General features: G+C 44.6%; 1 protein-coding gene across 6 annotated transcripts in view; it reads left to right on the forward strand.

The window, feature by feature from the left end:
- Positions 1–8493: 8493 nt before the first annotated feature.
- The window catches only part of RBMS3 (RNA binding motif single stranded interacting protein 3), a 752431-nt gene continuing 738439 nt past the window's right edge, over positions 8494–22485 (forward strand). For 4 of the 6 annotated variants that reach the window (XM_053409861.1, XM_053409864.1, XM_053409862.1 and 1 more), the window contains exon 1: positions 8494–9476. In XM_053409861.1, the coding sequence (XP_053265836.1) occupies positions 9288–9476 (189 nt within the window). In that variant the 5' untranslated portion in view covers positions 8494–9287. The remainder of the gene's footprint in view (positions 9477–22485) is intronic. The other 2 variants (XM_053409865.1, XM_053409866.1) reach the window with 2 other exon arrangements.

Consider the following 22485-nt stretch of genomic DNA (forward strand, 5'->3'; position numbering starts at 1 on the left):
ATGGATGGGGAAACGACTCGATGTACATCTGTGTCATCTGCTTTGAAATGTATAGTACAGAGGGAATTATCGATAAGGCCGACTTGTGCTTGAGGAAGCAGCCCTGCACATCCCAGACTGCAAGAGCTGGGAGTGCCAGCTGACAGATATGGCGGTGTTGACGGAGGCCCCAAGGAGTTTGAATCAACACGAGGAAGTCTTTGATTTAAACTGTTTGAGGGTGGTAAAAGGTCAAAGCGATTCAAATGCCCATTGTGGCTTCTACACCCTGCGACACAATGCAAACTCTGAAGAAGGTTTCATAGTCTATGTTTAGACAGCCCCATCGAATACAACCAACATAACAGAAGAATGCCTGCCGGTTGTACAGTTTGGTTTTATTTTAATCTGGTTTTGAATTTGCTACGCTGTTTTTTCACGGTGTTAATGGAGAAGCGCCTGGGTTTAACGTAAGGTTACCAGATGTCCCCGTTTCCCGGGGACAGTCCCTGGATTTACAAATCCGTCCCCATACAAAATCAGTTGAAGTTCAAAAGTGTCCCCGGATACATTGAAAAAAATCTGGTAAGCTTAGTTTAATGCTTGCCTCCCCCCTCCTGCCCCCAGAAGGCCCACATGTGATAAAAGGGCAGTACAGAAATCAAAATGAACGAACAAATATAACCAGAAAGGCAGAGCATTTCGTTTGTAGCCAGATGAAGGGCTGCTTTGTAGATGGTATTTCTCTCGTGCGGATACAAAATGCTTCCCTCTATCAGCCATGTAGAGTCAGCAGCTCTCAGAAGCTGCCCTTGCTGCCAACGATGCACCAGAGACTTGGTTTTACTGTCTATCAAAACTGTCAATCTTGGCATAGAGACTCAGGCACCAACTGAGAGGCTGAAAAGTGCCTCTGCGTCATTTGAGACCCCTTCCCAGACTGGCCAGTCTTTTGATACCTCTCTCTCTTCTGCCACATACAGTGGTACCTCGGGTTACATACGCTTCAGGTTACAGACTCCGCTAACCCAGAAATAGTACCTTGGGTTAAGAACTTTGCTTCAGGATGAGAACTGAAATCGTGCTCCAGCGGCGCAGCAGCAGCGGGAGGCCCCATTAGCTAAAGTGGTGCTTCAGGTTAAGAACAGTTTCAAGTTAAGAACAGACCTCCGGAACGAATTAAGTACTTAATCTGAGGTACCACTGTACCTGGCAAGATGTGAGGAAGGCCTTCCGTTCTAAAGACCAAGGAAAGGTTGTGTGTACTTTACCGTGCAATTCCCCCACCCCTCCACCAATAAAATAAAATCCCAAGTTTTAAAATTATTCAAACTGAGTAATTTTAAGTAAGGTTTAATCCCCCTCCCACGTTCTCACTGTTATGCACCATAACATTTGGGATTGTTAATTACAGAGAGTTTGTGTAGCACTGAAGTCCGAATGCAACCTTTTATTTTATTTTTTATTTTTTAACAAAGATTGTAAGCCTGCGGGTACGGAGTATCTGGTCTTGGTTTTATGTAAATTGCTCTGGGAGTCTTTTTGGCTGAAGAGTGGGGTACAAATGCTATAAATAAATAAAACAAATAAACCCAGAAATCTATTTTAGTAATCTCTCTGGAGCCTGAGATTCAGCAGACATTTACAAAATAGCATTTAGTTGCATAGTTGAAGCCATTACAAAACATTGCCCACATAGATTCAGGCATATCCTCAAAGCACTGAGAACTAGAAATTTGCTTTTAAAAACCCAGCCAGTTTTTCAAATGTTGAATTCTGCTAGCAGTACCACAATTCTGAATTTTTATTTTGGCATTCCTGTGTAATTGCACAGTCCATCACAGCCTCACAGGTAAGGGCCCAATCTGTGTGATGTTCCTTAACCCTCTTCCTTTTGGAAGGGATTTGGCTTTTGCACAAAGCTAGGGATGGGCAAATCCAGGGCTCCCCCCCCCCCAGCTGGAACTCACATGGGGGCGGGTCTACACTTGTGATTTATAACGGCAACAATGTCTTATTAAAATGTGACACCAGAGGGCGCTGCAGAGCAGCGAGCCACCAGCAAAGGGAAAATGTATGTAAACGGTTATAGAACGTTATATCTAATATCGTCCTAATGACATTTAAAATGGCGCCATTGCCATTCTAAGATAACAAGGTGAGTTCTGGCACCTCTTTTCCTAGAAAAATAGCAATGGGCAAATCTCCCAATTCCATTTTTGCCGAATTTCTCATTTTCCCACTCTTAAGTTCAGTTCACGTCAGTTTGCAAAAAAAAAAAAAATTCTCATGAAAATTCATAAGCATTTTAGAGCAAATTTCTCCTAATAATATACATTGTATGGAATTTTCCCCTAGCGTACACCAGCTAGATTCTGCCAGATTTCCAGATGTGGATTTTGCATCGATCAAACAAAAGCATGAAAATTAACAGGTAAGGAAATGTCAGGAATAAATTGCTATCTGAATGCAGCAGCAGACTTACAAAGATCTCTCTTGAAATGGAATGCCTACATGCTCTTTCACCCACACATGTTGTTCCAATAAAAGGCAGCTGTTGTCTCATTCTCTTGGACCAAGACAGGGAGAAGTCTTCCAAGCTGATTCTCTTAGGTCATGGACTTGCACAGTTCTGTTCAGCTGACGCCGGACTATTGAGCTGAATTGGCTTGTGCTCCCATTTTTCCACTTCTCCGTTCATGTGACAAGCCAGTCGTTGTTGTCCACAACAGTTTTCTCTTTGGAAATGGCACAGCCAAGGGTTCCATCCAACTGCCTGCCATGTTTGAGCTGCAAAGGCAGCCAATGTTTTACAAGCTGATAAAAGACTATGAGTCTCACATTTCGGCTCTACGCCCACTTCTGAAAGGTTGGATTGCAAAGTGTGATGGAATATTTATGTAAAGTATAGGAAAAGAAAAAAAAAAAGAAAACAGGCTCTAAGCTGTAGTGCTGAAAAATAGCTCCTTCAAATTTATCACCACAAATTCTGAGGAGAGATCATGGAACACTAAATGTTTTCTTCTTGACATTTCACATTGTGCGTTAAGAACCAGTGCGGTATGACTGGGCTAAGACATAGGAAACTCTGGCTAACACCCTCAGTGACCCATGCAGTTCACTGGGCAGCAATGCGCGAATTGCTAGGTTCCTGGGAGTTGGAGTCCAACAGCATGAGCAGGGGTTGAAGTTAGCCATGCCTGCTATAAGTCAAGGTCTTTGCTAAAGAAATGTACAGTAAGCATTAGACCAGCGGTCAGCAAACTTTTTCAGCAGGGGGCCGGTTCACTGTCCCTCAGACCTTGTGGGGAGGCTGGGCTATATTTTGGAAAAAAGAAGAACGAATTCCTATGCCCCACAAGTAACCCAGAGATTCATTTTAAATAAAAGCCCACACTCTACTCATGTAAAAACACCAGGCAGGCCCCACAAATAACCCAGAGATGCATTTTAAATAAAAAGAGTAAAGGTAAAGGGACCCCTGACTGTTAAGTCCAGTCGTGAACGACTCTGGGGTTGCGGCACTCATCTCGCTTTACTGGCCGAGGGATCCGGCGTTCGTCCAAGGACAGTTTTTCTGGGTCATGTGGCCAGCATGACTAAGCCGCTTCTGGCGAACCAGAGCAGCGCACGGAAACGCTGTTTACCTTCCATAAAAGGACACATTCTACTCATGTAAAAACACGCTGATTCCTGGACTGTCCGCGAGCCGGATTGAGAAGGTCAACTTGGCTGGATCTGGCCCCCGGCCCTTAGTTTGCCTACCCATTAGACAATGCAGACCAGAAGTCTTTTCCAAGTTAGCATTAGATATCATTATCCTCTGAAACATAAACATATGGGGGGGGGCTAGAATCTGACTATGTGTGGGGACCACCCAGATTTTTCAGAAGATCCTTGTTGACATTTGGGGTTAAATGTTTCAGGATCAACTGAGGACTCCTCCTTCCTTGTGGGTACACGCTTGCCTTGGCACTCTGCCAAACCCCGACTCCAGTAAGTTCAGGCACATACGGTAAGATCTTTATATTTATTTTAGCCCTTTTCCTGGTTTTCGTTTTAGCCTCAGGGGCTGGAGAATTTGGGTCTGATTTTATTTTCTAACAACAAGAAGACACCAATTCTTCATTGTCCCCCCCATTACAGAGAGACTTGGGTGTAATTTATCATTTTATTAACTTTGTAAACAAGTGGCTAGCAACTATGGCAAAAGTTGCTGTGTAAATCAATAAAGCAACAAAGAAGACAACACTTTTAATTAGCTTTAAAATGGTATTAGTTGCACAATCTGTCACCCAGCTAATGTTTGGGAGGCTGCACATATTAGCGCAATTTAGGTCCAGGGTGGCAGAACCGGGTGCACCCAAGAACGAATATTTACAGTAAGACATTAAACAACTCCTGTGATGCAAGTCTATGGAAGAAACTGTGAACAGACCAAAAGCTGTTAAGCGGCTGGCAAATTCATGTTCTACATAGAATTGCAGAGCTGAAAGGGACCCTAAGGAGCATTTAGTCTTGTGGTCTCATTGTGAACCACCCTGAGACCTCTGGGTATAGGGCAGTGCATAAGCTGAATGAAATAATAATAATAATAATAATAATAATAATAATAATAATAATAGTCCAACCTCCTCCAATGCAGAAATATGCACCCGGCCCCTATGGGGATCAAACCTGCAACTTTGACATTATCATGCTTGTATGAAAAAAAAGAGGATTCTCTGGATAGTTGTATCAACAACCTAACAACAATGATTTAAATGGGGATATAGAAAAAAAATATTCTTGTTGTTCAGGGCATGACAGCAGTGTCAGAAATGATCTTTAAAAAGATCACCTAAAAAAAAAGGTTTAAACATTATGTATGTGTTGAATCGGGACGCGGGTGGTGCTGTGGGTTAAACCACAGAGCCTAGGACTTGCCGATCAGAAGGTTGGCGGTTTGAATCCCCGCGACAGGGTGAGCTCCCGTTGCTCGGTCCCTGCTCCTGCCAACCTAGCAGTTCAAAAGCACGTCAGAGTGCACGTAGATAAATAGGTACTGCTCCAGCGGGAAGGTAAACAGCGTTTCCGTGCACTGCTCTGGTTCGCCAGAAGTGGCTTAGTCATGCTGGCCACATGACCCGGAAGCTTTACGCCGGCTCCCTCGGCCAGTAAAGCGAGAGGAGCGCCGCAAACCCAGAGTCGGTCACGACTGGACCTAATGGTCAGGGGTCCCTTTACCTTTATGTGTTGAATCAGCCTTGTAAATATTAATAAACCCACAAAAGTTACTAGCCAGAAAAACATTACTGACCTGCTACAGGCTTACACAAAAGGTATAGCTCTAGCTCTATCACTTCTGCAACAGCCCCCTGTATTGGTATTCTGGGTCCAGAGGAGGGACAGAGTGCTCTACCTCTCCAATGCCTGCCTACATGTGACTCATTGTAGTTGGTATCTAATGTTTAAGTACAAAGCCGATGGAACATACACACACTTAGGAAGACCTTCAATATTTTGCTGAAGCAGAACGAGGAAGCCTTGAAGTACAGGCATTTTAACTACCTGACAATGATTTACAGATGGTATCTAAGTCCTAGTAGACTTGCAAAGATGTCTAAGACTGAATCAGATAAGTGTCGGAGATGCAGTGAGACTGGGGGTACAGTCTATCATATGTGGTGGACCTGTAAAAGGATAAAAGAGTATTGGGAAATAATCCATAATGAATTGAAAAAAATGTTTAAAAGTACTTTTCCAAAAAAAACAACAACACCAAACAAACCCCGAGTCCTTTTTGTTGGGGATAATTCAGATGGAAATTCCCAAGTGTCAAAAAAGGTTATTTATGTATGCCACTACTGCAGCTCGCGTTTTGTTAGCCCAAAAATGGAAATCAAGTGAAGTCCCAACTAAAGAAGAATGGCAACTTAAACTGATAGAATCTGCGCAGCTTGCGGACCTAACATATAGAATAAGAAAACATGAAGAACCTATGTTTAAAGAAGATTGGAAAATGTTTACTGAATATATGGAGGGTAACTGTGTTTATTTGAAAACGTAGACAGCATTAAGATAAATTCAACAGTGTAAATAAGTTTTGATGGCTTCAATAATGGAATACTGAATGGTATAGTTTCTGTAAAATATGTGGGGATTTATGATATGTAAAATTAACCATGGAAAGAGAAGAAGGGAAGTCACTTGATATTTTTTAAGTTGTTTAGATGAATATTCTAAAATGTAAAACAGAAAATTTAATAAAAATTATAGGGGAAAAAGTAGAAGTACAGGCATTTTGATGGGCTCTTAGAAGGTGAATGGTTTCTCTTTTAAATGCAGCTTGCCTTTTTGAGGGGGGTGGGTGGGTTATGATGGATCTTTGGTAGAGGAGGGGGGCACTGCTAATGTTTCATCCCTGGCTGTCTTCCTTTCTATTTCAGTTGCGAGATCTGCCAGTGTAGATGCAAGCTAACAAACCATTTTAGCCATTCTGGTTCTAGAGGCAAAGTTCCATAGGGCTCCATGTCACGCTACACAAAGAGCATTTTCTCAAAATATCCTTGGGTCAGGGCATCAGCTGATGCAAGCAGGGTTGAGTGCGAGTTTCCATGAACCGGGAAAATATTCTACAGCTACATTTTCTCCTTAGAACCATGCATACTGTGGATTTTTTAAAAAAATGTATGCTAAAATTTGTCGGCATATGTTTCCAGGTAACATCCAAAGCAGCAATGGCAGCTCTTTAAGGCAATGTTAGCTTATATTTGGAAATTTATATTTAGAAATGCAGCCGAGTCCTGATTTAAGAATGATCAGATCAAAGCTTGGCTTTCATTCAAGAGAACACTTTTACACTATTTATTGGCTTGTTGGGAACATCATACACACGGGTACTTTTCAAGTTGCTGAAAAACCCAGAGGCCAAATCTCCATTGGAGCACCCTGCTCAGTTCCTATCCAAGCATCCTGCGTCAATGTCATCCCTCCTCAACTGGACTGTAAAATTTGTCTGAGGTGATGTGCTGTCAGAGTTAATGTGTTGTCGAATTGCAGAGTTGGAAGGGACCTTGAGCGTCATCAAGTCCAACCCCTGCAATGCAAAAATATGCAGCTGTCCCATATGGGGATTGAACCTGCAAGCTTGGCATTATCAGCACCAATGAAGCTATCCACGCTGTGGTATCGGTGATGGTTTGTTCCAGACGCAAATGCCCATCCAAATTAAAAACAATTACTGTTCTCCCTCCCCACTTGTTTCTAATATAGGTAAAAAGGTAAAGGTAAAGGAGCCCTGGATGGTTAAGTCCAGTCAAAGGGGACTATTTGGTGCGGCACTCATTTCGTTTTTCAGGCTGAGGGAGCTGGCATTTGTCCACCGACAGCTTTCTGGGTGATGTGGCCAGCATGACTAAACCACTTCTGGAGCAACGGGACACTGTGACGGAAGCCAGAGCGCAGGGAAACGCTGTTTACCTTCCTGCCGCAGCGGTGCCTATTTATCTGCTTGCGCCAGTGTGCTTTCGAACTGCTGGGCTGGCAGGAGCTAGGACAGCAGCAGGAGCTCACTCCATCACAGGGATTCGAACCGCTGACCTTCTGATCAGCAAGCCCAAGAGGCTCAGCAGTTTAGACCACAGTGTCACCTGCATCCCATTTTACCTTTTCGGGTGGCGCTGTGGGTTAAACACAGAGCCTAGGACTTGCCGATCAGAAGGTCGGCCGTTCGAATCCCTGCGACGGGGTGAGCTCCCGTTGCTCAGTTGCAGCTCCTGCCAACCTAGCAATTCGAAAGCATGTCAAAGTGCAAGTAGATAAATAGGTACCGCTCCGGCGGGAAGGTAAACGGCGTTTCCGTGTGCTGCTCTGGTTCGCCAGAAGCGGCTTAGTCATGCTGGCCACATGACCCAGAAGCTGTACGCCAGCTCCCTTGGCCAATAAAGCGAGATGAGCGCCGCAACCCCAAAGTCAGACACAACCGGACCTAATGGTCAGGGGTCCCTTTACCTTTACCATACAAGCTTCTTTCACTGGGTTTTTTTTTGGGGGGGTGTACACTTGTAAAATTGAAGGTTTTAAAGTGTAGGTATGAGACCACCTTGGAGCAACTCTCGGGGGACAGAGTCCCAGGAGGAGGAGAGGCCCTCTGCACATGCCCAGAGGCGCCCATCTTGATGACTCCACATTTTCACAGCTGGCATTCCAAAGAAGCCCCTGAGCTTGGGCTCGCCCTTCCTTTCAGAAACAGCAACTATTAATCTGAAGAATCAATCAGCAGAGTTCATCAAGCCGCGCGTGCGCGGGGAGGGGGGCGTCTCTCTCTCACCCGCGCGCGCGCTCCCCCCTCCTCCTCCACGCCCGCCCTTTACTCCAGTTCCTCATGCGCTGCGCTGGCCGTCTGGAGAGGGAGCTCCAGTTGCGCATATGTGTATAGATACACGGAGAAAGGAGCGCGCGCGCGGGCACAGCGCGGAGATTAGCATCAAGGAGACACAGGCTTGGAAGAGGTGGGGGGGAGGGAGCGGGGGGCGCGCTGTCTCCTTCATAAACCAGCCTCTTTCCCACCACTCGGGACTGAAACCAGCGGCTTCCTTTACGCGCGCCTGCCTGGGGTCCTTGTGGCGACAGGGCGGGGCGCGCGCGGTGCGTTTGCGCGCGAGAGAGGCGTTTTAACTTTTCCTCGACATTCTCCTCAGGATACCCCCGAGTTCCCGTTTTCCCAAAGCCCCTCGGCGGCTTCTCTCCTTCCCTCACGCCGCCTCGAACTTCTCCATTCAGAGGCTCCCCTAACCGCCTCTCCAAAAAGAGAAAGAGAAACAGCGTCGGAGAAGGAAGGGGTAAATTCAGTAAGAGAGCCCCATGCAAAAGGCTTGCCCGGGCCTGGAAGCCCCGGCTGGCGGTAGTAGCACCATCACCAAGTCTCTAATCTTCGCCGAGGGAGGAGGAGGAGGAGGACGGTGGGAGTTGGGTCTGGCAGGGGACCGCGCGCGCTTCGCGGGCGTTTTCGCTGCTAAGGGGCGGCTGGAGGCCACCGTACCCGCCGCCGGCAAGACAGCGAGGCGCACACGTTGGCTGCAAAAGTCTGGAGGATCTCAAGTGTGTGTTTGTGCATGAGATCGCAGGCGCCGGATCTGTGCAGGAGAGGAACCATGTGAGTGCCCCTCGGCTTCCTATTCTCCAAGGCAAATAAATGCAAGCGCAATAATCCGGGAAGGGGAATCAAATCCTAAGAGAGAGAGATTGGAGAGGAAGAGAGACGCCGGGGTGGCGGAAAGTCTCTTTCTCCTTGGCTGCTTTTGTTTGCAAATCCGGCGGCTTGGAAGATGGAGATGGATGTTCGGGGAGTTTCTCCGTGCCCGGAGCCCATCCCCCACGCCGCGCAGGGGTCTGGAGGCTGTCAGCAGCAGCAGCAGCAGGATGGGCAGGCAGGGGAAAGCGCCGGTGACAGCGCGCAGCAGCAGCAGCAGCAGCAGCCGGAGAAGAGGCATAGCGGCGAGAAGGAAGACAAAAAGGTAGGTTCCCCCACCAACTCTGCGTCCTTCCCCCTTTGCCGAGGCGGAAATCGCCGAGCGCGCACAGGAGGGGTGGGGTGGGGGTGGGGAAAGCCGCCTTTAAGAAACAGGGAGGGTCGAGCGGGTGGGGGAGAGCAATATGGATATAGGAAGCAAATGATCGTGGATGGGGGAGGAAGGGGAGTTAAAAAAAAAAGGAGCCCTCCATCTCTCCGTGCAGAAATGGTGCCTTGGATTTTGAGCCTAAATGTATGCGTTGTTATGCATTTTTAAAAAACTTATGTTTTAGAAGTGCTCTTGTCATTCCCCACCCGGTTTGATTCTTTTCCTTTCTTTCCTTCCAAATCGAAAACAATGAGTTATTCGGCGCAGACAAGGGCGGTCCTAATGTGGTTTAAGGGCAAGGCAAGATTAAGAAGTCTGAAAGAGCCACTTGTTAAGGGTGGGACCCTTCTCTGTAAAGGATTGTGGTTCTTTTTCAGCAGCGTTGTTCTGGGTCCAGTGTCGAGGGCGCGGTGAGGGGTGGGGCGCTTTACGAACTGCAACGACAACGGAGGAAAAACTGCTGGCTCAAAAGTTTGCTTTAACAGCATATCCCTTGCTGAAGTGTCTCCTCTGGCATATAGGGAACACGGGCCTAGAATGTGCTGAATAGATATGAAAGGGAGAGGAGGAAAGCCTGCACGGTTTTGGGTTTTTTTGCTGCTACATCCTTGCTGTGTCATTGTAGATGGGCTGCTTCATCCTGTACCAAGAGCAAGAATGCTTTGGCAAACTGAAAGAAATGGGTCAGCCTTGCCTTCCTTGGTGGTGCTGATAGATCTTCTGCTCTGCGAATTCTCTGAAGCAGGCTTCCAAAGAGAGGGGAGCATGTCCCTGCTAAAGATAATGCTAGCGAAACACATTGATCAGTCCTCCTGTCTGTAGGCATGCCTGCCTTGCCAATAATGTTTCCCAGCATGGGTTTCATAAATGGAAGGACTGGTGTGCTTGCAGCAGAGATGCTCACAATGGCCTAAGCTTGCCTACAATGGTGAATGTGGACTATTGATCGAGTGAAAACATTTGCATGCTGCAAAAGTTGACTAACGTTCCATTGGAGTTCTATCTGCCTATCCACTGTGGACGACTGCGGCGTTAGTAGTAGGTTGTTTCCTTCTTAAATATGAATGGCTGCGCTATCCTGGGAACTGGTATGTTTTCATGGTGTAGTTTTCACATTCATGGGAGAGTTCTGATGGTTGTATTAAAAGATGTATAAGAAAAGAGCCACTCAACCAACCAATGGAGAAACAAATAGCAGCCACAAAAACTTATACATGGGTCAAAGGAAAGAGAATCCAGTTACTTCAATAAAGTAGTGTTTATGAAGCAAGAGATCCTCTATTGCTTAATAAATTCCAGTTGCACCTGGAATTAGATCTTTTCTGATCTGTGTCAATTGAGTGCCTCCACCTTGCTGTGCTATATAATTAAACATTATGCGCCAACTATATAGGACATTAATTTTTATTGTCAACAGAAAAGGATACTCATTCTACTGAATTCTCTCTCACACACACACTAGAGGCTGTTGGTTGACAACACTACATTTAATTCTTGTGCCTCTATTTGTATTGGTTACTTTCTAACATTGCTGCTGCTGCTATTATTATTATTACTACTAATATTAGGATCTCTTTCCTCCCCACGCTCAAAAAACCTGGAATGCCAATTTTGCATTCTTGCTTTTAAGCTTCCTAAGGTGTCCTGTGTTCTAGTAAGTGCTAGTAAATTTTTGACTGTTCAGGCCTACAGAACCATTCCAGCTTGTGCATATTCCTCAAATATTAGCTTGCACGCATTAATTAAATATACAGCGAGAGCTACTACTGAAATGTATGGCGGCTGTGCCAAACAACGCCTTCAGCATTTCAAAAGCATGCCATCAGCAGAAATCAGTGATCAGTACTTACTTCTAGATGTACTGTGCACTCTGCCTAATGTTTTACTAGCAGCCGGTAGCAGGAAGTCAAATAATGTGTGCCTGCAGGTTAAAAGACGACACTGATGATGCTTGGCGAGATTCATAGCTAATTAAAACATACGTAATTGAGCCTTCCGCTGAGATGGGTTTTCTGTTGTGTTTGTGAGCAAATTCTTGACACAGTTAACAGTACAGCTTTCCCTCTGGTGTTGCCTTTCAAATAACATGATGACAGCATTCCTCTTGGTGCCCAGTATCAAAGCTGAACTTACCTTATTTATTGCCTAAAGAACTCTGTTTCTGGGACTGGGGGTGAGGAGAAGGGAACTACTAATCAATTATGGGTTTACAGTGCTTTCACCAGTGCTGAACTGTTCCAGGTCTTCTTTAAGAATACCACTGATTGTCAGCAACTAAATCACTTCTGTTTTATTTATTTCAAAATATTTAACGGACCATTTTCCAAATTGATACACCATGCACATGTATGGGCATACACACACAGTCTCTCTTCACTGTATTGAAACGCTGCATACTTAGTTGTTCTATAGCACTCTTAGTGTGAAATCTGTGCGATGCTCACTTCAGTCGTGCTCAAAGCTATCTTGTGAAGTGAGTCAGTAAGGCTGCAATATTACAGATACTTTCCTAGAGTAGACCCCTGTGAAAACAGTGGGGTTTACTTAGGAGTACATTTGTAGGAATGTGCTGCAATACTGCCTTTGCATAAGACAAGGCTAACTTCTGCTTAAGCCAGGCTTTAAATCCAGGTCTAAGGAGCAAGGTAACATTCTGCAAAATCATGTTTTTGAATTCTTATCCTCATGTAAAAAGCAAAGCAAAGCTTGAGTGCAGAAAACCAGTATATTGGAGAGAGACAAAACTATGTCTCCCTGGAGAGCTGGCTTTCTACAGGAAAGTATTCCATATTTTCCCTCTTTGCAGGGAGTGAATGTTGGTTTTCCAAGCTGGGTGGTTGTGGTGGTAGTTTCAAAGGTGGCAGCTGGGACAGTATTTCTGCAGTTTCTGGCAAGGTTTCCAGACAGTCTATAGTGGTACAACCTGCCATGAATTGTTGATATTTAAGGAGGCATATTCAAAACATCTGTGAACCCTATTGATTTGTAGAATGATATCTCAGTTGGTAGAGCATGAGACTCTTAATCTCAGTATCGTGAATTTGAGACCCACGTTGGGCCAAAAAAATCCTGCATTGCAGGGGGTTATAATAGATGACCCTTGTGGTCCCTTTCCAACTCAGCCATTCTGTGCTTCTCAACTCAAGGCTTGAAAGCTGAAGAACATGCTCCAGTCTTAGAGCTGGCCTAACAACAGATATGAATCTATTTATACCTAAAGAATTTATATACAGTGGAACCTTGGTTCTCAAATGGCTTAGTTGATGAACAAATCGGCCCCCGAACGCCAAAACCCCGGAAGTACGTGTTCCGGTTTTTAAACATTTTTCAGAAGCTGAATGTCTGACGCAGCTTCCGCTTGAGTGCAGGAAGCTCCTGCAACCAATCGGAAGCCGCACCTTGGTTTTCGAATGGTTTCGGGAGTCAAATGGACTTCTGGAACGGATTAAGTTTGAGAACCAAGGTTCCACTGTACTTCTTTTCAGGAAGACCTCAAAAAGTGGCTCATCAATGATTAAAGGGGTCTTCAAACTATTAAACAGAAGAAAACAACACTTTTTCATTACAAGGCATTTCATCAAAAGTCTGTAGTTTTCAAAAACGTCCCCAGATTTAAAAAAATATTCTGAATTGTACGTACTTTACAGGTTAGCATAAACATTAGAAGCATCACTCTTGCCTTGCAGATCATACAGAATAAAGTCTGGCAGCGGGAAGAGAAAACGACAGGGAGGGACTAGAAGGGGACCAGGCCTTGTACCCCAACAGAGATGATGGGCAGGGGAGAGGAGGAACTCTCTCTTATGGGAAACATCAAGTGAGCAGTTTAATGGGTAGGAAGAGAAAGGCGCTGAAGCAGAAACGTACAAACCCAAGTTTTGAGTGGAGAGAAGGTGGGGAGCTGTTTCAGAGGCAGCAGGATGGCCATGGGGGAAGAGGTTCGGGGAGAGGGGACCTATTCACTTGGCAGTGGCAAAGAGTAATTCAGGGAGGTGGTTTCTTTGGCAGTGCAGAAGACAGTAGACAGCTTGCTAGGGATTAAACAGAGTTGTCAGAAAGAAAGTAGAGACAGTTAAAACAGAAAAGGGCTCACCCAGAGGTAGTCATAGCAATAGCCTCCTGGCAGCAGCGTCAGCTGGGAGGGTGAGTTGGATGAGGGGGCTGCAGGGGCTGCATGGCACACCAGCGGAGTCAATCTGGCGTTCCCCCCCTTGTGTGCTACTGGAAGGTCCTCTGGTAGCAAGGCACCAGGGCTCCACTACCAGAGTCGCTAGTTTGACCCTCCCAGAGTCTTACAGGGGTATCTAAATAGTTGTCCATTGGTTAGACCAGGCATCCCCAACCTTTGGCCCTCCAGATGTTTTGGACTACAATTCCCATCATCCCTGACCACTGGTCCTGTTAGCTAGGGATCATGGGAGTTGTAGGCCAAAACATCTGGAGGGCCGCAGGTTGGGGATGCCTGGGTTAGAGGATACCAAGACTTCATACCAACATTGTTCTCTGATCTGTCCATGCTTGTTCTTCCTATTCCTTACTGTTACTGTGCAGTTACTGTACTGTGTTGAGATGAAACACAACCAAAACTAGGCTGGTGTTCAGGTTGTACTGAAATATGTTCACTATGAGTATGGAGTCCGGCATGGAACTGAGCTGAAGCTTGTGTCAAATAGTGAGCTAAACAAAATTAAGAAAATTGCTAATCCATAATACTTGAGGAAGGGTATTTCCTATTTTGAATAGAGCATGCCTTCCTTGACCCGTAAGCTCTGGTTACTCTAGATCACCAAGACAATTTGCAGTGGACACTGTCATGTGTCTTCTTTTGGAAGCCTATTAAGACATGGGAAAGTTAGATCTCCAGTAGGAAATCATTACCTCTGTGTTTCAAGTTAATTCCTGTGAGAAGGACATCTTTTGTTTCTATATTCTTTATTTCCATGCACTGTCTTTCCGTTACCTTTTCAAAATTGCTTTTTTGCTCAGTCTAATGAAGTTGGTTCGTCAGCTTCTCCCAAATGCAGAGAAGCGATGTTAACAAAAGAGGGTTCTAGCAGAATCCGTTTCTGAATTATTTTAAATTGAGCTCATGCTGCAGACTAGCAGAGAGAGCCTTTGGTTAGACTTCATAATGGCTTTGTCAAGTCTCATGCAATGTTGGGGGATTCTGCAAAGGGACTAATAAATACACTATTTTTTAAAATTACTTGGTCGCTGAAAAGAATTGCGGAAGCATACTGAGCGTGAACAGCTGTTTGAATTTTTTTCAGCCAAATGATCAATAAGTGGATGAAGCTTGAAAAGCCACTCACACCGATGATGATTCCTGGGGCAAGTGCAGAAAATGCTATTGTAATGGGGTGGGGGTGGGGGAGTGGGGAATCTCATTAAAATAGGTACTATTTTGAGTAGAGGCGATTACAGAGTGGAGTGAGGTGTGTCAGTGAGTGTTTGTATGCATGTGCAGAGATTGATTATATAAACATTTGCACAGTTAGAAATAATGAACAAGAAAGAGACCACATGGAGAATGCCCTAGAACACACATTTAATGTAACTACAGCTTTGTCTATTAACACGTGAGCTTTTATATTCATGCCCTGGAGCTAAGGGTGTATGGATTGGCTTATACCCGGTCTTGCAGTTTTTTCATTCTTAACTCTTGTATTCTCTTGTTTATGCGTCAGTCTGTAGATTAACTTTTAAATGACCCAGGAATGTGTATTATTTTACCCCAATCTACGTGTTACCCTAAAATGTGCATTTTGTCTGATGCATCTTATCCTAGAATATAGACTTTTGTATCCATTTTATTGTAAAATAGGCATTTGAGTGTGCATATTAACTACTGGCAACCCAGCCATATGGGTGGGGTATAAATAATAAAAATTATTATTAAAATTTATTAACAAATGTACATTTTATCTGCTTTTTTTTGCACGTTTTTAACTTGATAACTCTATTGCAAAATTTGGTGGTGTGAAAACTAAAGGATAGATGGACTTTGATTAGTCCAGGAAGTGCCAATGAGGTCCTTAAAAATGTCGACCAAATAATTCATTGAGCATTCTGCACCTGAAGCAAGTATGATATTTTCAGTATACCGGTAATTCAGTCGGGGCTGGCAGATGTCCATTGTTTTAAAGGGCGCATCTTACCACAATAGAAAACCACGTCTGTCTCCCCTGAATTCAGCTGCATTGAACTAATAGAACAAATGCCAGCTTTTCAACCTCTACTTGAGTGTCTGCATATACTTGCTTCTTAGAAACTTGGAGGTGTTGTGGTATCTCCTGCTGCAGCCCAACCCATTTTCGCCCTTTTCCCACTCAGCCAGATACCCTACAAAAAAAGCAGGAATAAATCTCTGCTGCAATACACATTTTGCAAAATGTCTACTACATTTTGATGTGTCTGCCATGGATAATGTCCAAGGTGAATAACACAGTCCCCTCCATAACACGAAACTTACATTTGAAATGACATTTGCCATTTTTAATGTGTGGATTTACAAGAAAAAAATTGCCTAGTTTCCATTCAGAGTGAAATTAACTAGACTAGAAGCTGCTCTTGATCTTTGCTAGTCCATTTCACTTCACATTTTGATTTTATCAGGCTACGGAAAATAACTGTGCCTTCATAGACGCTTGCCCTTGCAAAGGTTTTCATCCCCCCTCCCCAATTTTCTTCTTACTGTTGTCAAGGTGCTGATCAAGGCTAGAGCAATAGGAGCAGGAACAAGTAAGTTGCACTCCCAGGAATTTTGCCACGGGGAAAAAATGTATCTCTGTACAGGCATCCAAGTATTACCTTCTGAAAACCTTGCAGGTTCTGATTTCATATCTCTGCTTAGCCAGCTGTGTGATGCACTAGTGATGGCTGGTGGGTTGGGGTATATTGCAGTACCAGCCACTGCCACTGAGTGGCAACCAAGAGGTTGCACAACCTCAGTCCCAAGTGTTGCATGGCATGGCAGTGGACTACTGGGGAAGGAATTGGCTTGTAGAAGGATTACCTGTCGCCACTGGTGCCCCCCACTGTCTGACGTGTATCGGGGACATCCTGGGAAGAGGGCTTTCTTATTTGTGGCATCGTGTCTTTGGAAAACTCTCCCCAGAGAAACTCACTTGGTGCCTTCACCTTTTCAACAACCTCTTTCTGATTTCCTTTTGAACTCCCACAACTTGATTGTTTAGGCCAGGGGTCAGCAAACTTCTTCAGCAGTGGGCTGGTTCAACTGCAGCTCAGACCTTGTGGGGGGCCGGACTATTTTTTGAAGGGGAAAAAATGAATGAATTCCTATGCCCCACAAATAACCCAGAGATGCATTTTCAATAAAAGGACACATTCTGCTCATGTAAAAACACGCTGATTCCCTGACCATCCGCGGGCCAGATTTAGAAGGTGATTGGGCCGGATCCGGCCCCCTGGTCATAGTTTGCCTACCCATGGTTTAGGCCTCAATTATACCTTCTGTTTTTACAATGCTTTTGTTGTTGCTGCTGCTTTATGATTTTATTAGAATTTTTTTTAATTCATTATTGTTAGCTGCTCTTGCTACCTGTTATTGAAGGGTGGAATCGTGATTTGTGAAATAAATTCAACCATCTGCAATCCTGTGCACAGTGGGACTTAACTTCTGTGCAAAGTTGCATAGGGTCACCTGATCATTTGTGGCATTCCTGCCTGTTACTGCTAAACTATACATGGTGATTTTATATATAGCGACTAATGCCACGGGTAGTTTGCTTCTGAATAACAACACACACCAGAGATTTGTGGACAGAGTTTTCATGCCAGAGAGCCTTTGACTAATTACATTCCAGTCCAAACAACATGCTTCAGTTCCTTCTTGAACATTCCCTAATACATATGAGCATATTCCTAATATAATTTCTGATAAAAGTAGTGCAGTTCGTCTTCCAAAGTAAAGAACTAGAATGCAGGAGCTGTCCACCAGCTTGGAACAGATGGACACCAATTCGTGTTTAATGCTTTTGAAAATGTTGCTCTGTAGTTCTGAAGAGATTTCAGGTCTTTTGTGCTTGCATTGAACAACTTAGGATCTGTTTCACACCTGAGGTTTAAATCAGCAATGTTTTAAATGGGCTATTCGTTGGAATTTATATTCAGTTTTTCTTCTAAATTTCCTCCTGTATATACAGCATTTATTTGTGACGCTAAATTAATGAAAGTGTCTTAAATGTGCTTCATAGATTGCAGTCCTACGCACATTTATCTGAGAATACCACTGAAGTCAGGAGGGTTTACTTCTGAGTAGACATTCTTATTTTTATTATTATTTATTGAATTTATATACCACCCTATACCTGGGGGGGGGGTCCTCAGGGTGGTTCACAGAATAAAATCAAGATATAAAACCACAAAATACATAATAAAAATAAAAACAACAACCCAATAGCCCAATGCATAAGATTGTGCTGTTAGTGTATCACATATGAGAATGTACTTAGGTTGCAGTTCTCAGCATATTTACATGAGAGCAAGTCTCTTTGTATCCAGTGGGACCTAATTCTGAGTAATGTTTGGGATGGTGTTGCTAGGTTCCAGATTGCTTCTGTGTTGCTGGGATATTTATCATCCCATGGAAATGCAATAGCCAGTAATCGGTGTAAAGCGTAAAGGGACCCCTGACTGTTAGGTCCAGTCGCAGACAACTCTGGGGTTGTGGCTTTCATCTCGCTTTACTGGCCAAGGGAGCTGGCGTTTGTCTGCAGATAGCTTCTGGGTCATGTGGCCAGCATGACTAATCCGCTTCTGGCAAAACCAGAGCAGCGCACGGAAACGCCATTTACCTTCCCACCAGAGTGGTACCTATTTATCTACTTGCACTTTGACGTGCTTTCGAACTGCTAGGTTGGCAGGAGCAGGGACCGAGCCACGGGAGCTCACCCCGCCGTGGGGATTCGAACCGCCAACCTTCTGATCGGCAAGCCCTGTGGTTTAGACCACATCGCCAACTGCGTCCCTCAGTAACGGGTGTAGGTATTTGCAAAAGAAAACAAATAATCTACAACTCAGATCTTCCTATACTCTGGCTGCAGGAGCACTGCTTCTATGATATTTTTGTGTGTGTCTTTAATACCTGTGTGGCATGCAGCATCCTCTGCTTTGAATTTTTTATAATTGTGGGATTCTCAAACTTCTGCAGAGTGTGTCTGGCCAGATAATAAATAAACTTTCCCCTCCCAACAACTTGAAACCAAGACAAAGGCATGATGCCAAGCGGATCTCTGTCTGGGAGAGAGAAGTATGTTTATTACTGTGCTTTAACTTCTCCCAAAGAGTGAGTTGCTCAATAGGGTGTCATCATTCAATACAAAGGAAGTGAAGATACATAGTTGATAAGGATATTGAGGGAAATCCGGTCCATTGTCTGCTGCTACTCACTCAAGAGATACACAAAAGCTTCTTAATATGTGTGTGCGTGCAAGGGGGAAGCTCATGCTTCTCTGCATGTAATCCTTGCAATTGTTTTCTCATGCAGAAAACCTCCAAACCTGCCTGTGAAAATATAGCAAAGCCATTTTCCTGCTGAGCATTTGTCTGTTCTGGGTTCATCTGGGGTCGTCGTCTTCTTTGACGATCACTCACAGGCGAGTAAGATTGTCTTCCATAAACACGGTTTTAACAATGAGTCCGTAAGTGACTGTGGAGGCCAATTCTGGATCCACACATCCTTCCACAGTGGGGACATTGGTTTCTGGGTGGGAGTTGATCATGGTAAGGGTTTGCCAAGCGTGCCTTCCTCTTAGCACGTTTCTCCCTTTCGTCTTGAGTTCATTCGTCTTCAAAACCCGTGACACTTTAGGTAAAGGCTGTTCTCCAACTGGAGTGCTCGCAGGCAAGTGTTTCCCAATTGTTGGTGTTTATAGTGCATTTTTTTAGATTTGCCTTGAGACAGTCTTGAAACCTCTTTTGTTGACCACTAGCATTACGCTTTCCATTTTTAAGTTCGGAATAGAGTACTGTATTTTTCGTCCCATAGGACGCACCTAGTTTTTTGGGGGGGAAATAAAGGAAAAAAATTTTTCCTTTATTTCCCCCCCCCAAAAGCAGGTCGGGGAAACCGAACCAGGTCGAGGAACAGCGGGATGGCAGCGCTGTGCCTCCCTGCTGTCCCCCGAGCTTGTGGGGCTGGCCGATGTCTGTCCGGCGCACGGGGCGCTCTGCTTCAGGGTGCCCCGCCCGCCGGGCGGCAGGCTGCTACCCACGCTGCGGATGTGTTCCCGAAGCTCTGAGCGCTCTGCTTTCAGGGCGCCCGACGCTCAGGGAAGCAGGCTGCTATCTGCAGCCTAGACATCCCTGCAGGACCTCCTGCAGGGCTGCCTAGGCTGCGGATGTCTTCCTGAAGCCTGGAGAGCGAGAGGGGTCGGTGCGCACCGACCCCTCTCGCTCTCCAAGCTTCAGCGAAAGCCTGCATTTGCCCCATAGGACGCACCCAGATTTCCCCTTCATTTTTGGAGGGGAAAAAGTGCGTCCTATAGGGCGAAAAATACGATAGCTGCTTTGGAAGACGATCATCAGGCATCTGCACAACATGACCAGTCCAACGAAGTTGATGTTGAAGAATCATCGCTTCGACGCTGGTGATCTTTGCTTCTTTCAGTACACTGGTATTAGTTCACTTGTCTTCCCAAATGATGTGTAAAATTTTTCAGAGACACCGTTGATGGAATCTTTCGAGGAGTTGGAGCTGGCGTTTATAAGTGGTCCATGTTTCGCAAGCATACAGTAAGGTTGGTAGTACAGTAGCTTGGTAAACAAACATTTTGGTTTCCTGGATCATTAGTATGGGGAAGGGTCATAGTGTGTTTCCCAGATACTTCCAGGTTCAATCCCTACCCCAGCATCCCCAGTTGGAGAAATCCTGTAGTGAGGGAAGGGGAAGACCTGTGCCTGAAGCCCTGGAAAGCTGCTGCCAGTCAGAATGCGCAGTACTAGGTTACATGGGCAACTAGTCTGACCTGGAATAAGGCAGATTCCCATGTTTCTAATTTACAGTGGCCAAATGAGTCTATAACTTATATCAAGGCACAGGAGTATAAGGTCCAGAGGGAGTGATGACTAGAGTTATTAGTGAGCATTTTAGCGCTGCCTTGCTTAGGAGCGAAACATTGTGCCCCACTGTAGCTCATTACTTTCATGTCTACCTCTGCAATCTTTCTTTATCTAGTGCAAAAAAAAAAAAAGGGTACGATTTTCATCCACATAGAGGTTGATCCTCTATTCAGCGCTGCCAGTAGCAAGACTCTTTGTGTGGCCCAAGATCAGAGTGAGTGGAAATAAAACCCATTAACGCCTGCAGGATGCACAGCTGAGCAAGGGCAAGGAAGCTGCAGTCCGGGGTTGTCGCTATCTGTCACCGACTGCAGCGTGTTGCCTTCCATGGGAATTCAAGAACAAAAGTCTGCTTAGGGAACGGGAGTTGAGAAATCATGGCTAAATACTGCTACTAATGTGTAAGGAATATACAACGGTAGATCTAACTGCACGAAATAGAATATATGGCCATATTTCCTTCCTTCAGCTAGAGAATCCCAGGGACAAAGGGAAGTATTTAACGTGGTGAACCTGATATCGCGTGGTAAGGAAAGCCTTTGCAGAGTGAGTGCTATGCATTAATAGTATGGGGCCTATATATGTAGGATAGGTTCCCTTCTTCTAACAGAAGCATCTTCTTCTCATGAAAGAATTCCTTTCTACGATGGAAGAGGAAGACTTTTCCCATCTGGTCAGGGATGGGGAACCTGTGGTCCTCAGGATATTGTTCGGCTCCAGCTCCCATCAGACCCAGCCAGCAAAACCAGTGCTCAGGGATTATGGGAGTTCGGTATGAATGAATGAATGCGTGAATGATGGGAGTTGTGTTTGATTTATAGCAGGAGAGCACCGGGTGGTTCTTCATCCCTACTTTACAATCAGCCCATAGCCTTGTGCTTTCACAAAATCTCATACAGTGGTACCTCAGGTTACATATGCTTCAGGTTACACACTCCGCTAACCCAGAAATAGTGCTTCAGGTTAAGAACTTCGCTTCAAGATGAGAACAGAAATCGTGCTCTGGTGGCGCAGCGGCAGCAGGAGGCCCCATTAGCTAAAGTGGTGCTTCAGGTTAAGAACAGTTTTAGGTTAAGAACGGACCTCCGGAACGAATTAAGTACTTAACCTGAGGTACCACTGTATGTTTAGATTGAGAATCAAAGGTTTGGATTCCTGGGTATTCTGGCAGTTTTACACCTTTGTCTCTTGTGATGTGACACACACACACACACACAAACAAACAAACAAACAAACATATATATATAATCTCTCTATATTTATCTTTTATTCATGCTGCTTTGTGTACAAATGGTGATGAATGGTAAACAGAGCAAAACGGAAATATTAAGTCAATTGTTGTTGTGTGTATATCTGTCTGAAGTCATTAGGCAAACTTGTTAGTTCAACAGCAAACATCTTTCCTTGATTTTATTGTTTTACCTTTTTGATAAACTGCTTTGAGGTAGAATCAAATGGTTTTTAAATTTTATGAAATAAATAAAATAGATAAATTGGATATATTTTATGATAAATAATTTTAAATAGATAGATACCTCTGGGTTCAGGAAGGGCTGATGTAGGGGTCAGTGGTCACCTCTGCTTTCATGGAAGAAGGTAGCACATCATGATTGTCTGTCTGTCTCTGTGTGTTTGTGTGTGTGTGCACGCACACACAAACGCACATAGTTTTTCTTTTCATATATGCACACAAACACACATAGCTTTTTCTTTTCATATATGCACACATGTATGCACAATAAAAAATACAAACTACAGTAAAAAGGAGATTCAACTTTTGGAGCTTTTGTTAGTTCATGAACGGAAATTTGTAGACCATCCA

Source organism: Podarcis raffonei, chromosome 12 (genome assembly GCF_027172205.1).
Source record: "Podarcis raffonei isolate rPodRaf1 chromosome 12, rPodRaf1.pri, whole genome shotgun sequence".
NCBI classification, from domain to species: Eukaryota; Metazoa; Chordata; class Lepidosauria; order Squamata; family Lacertidae; genus Podarcis; species Podarcis raffonei.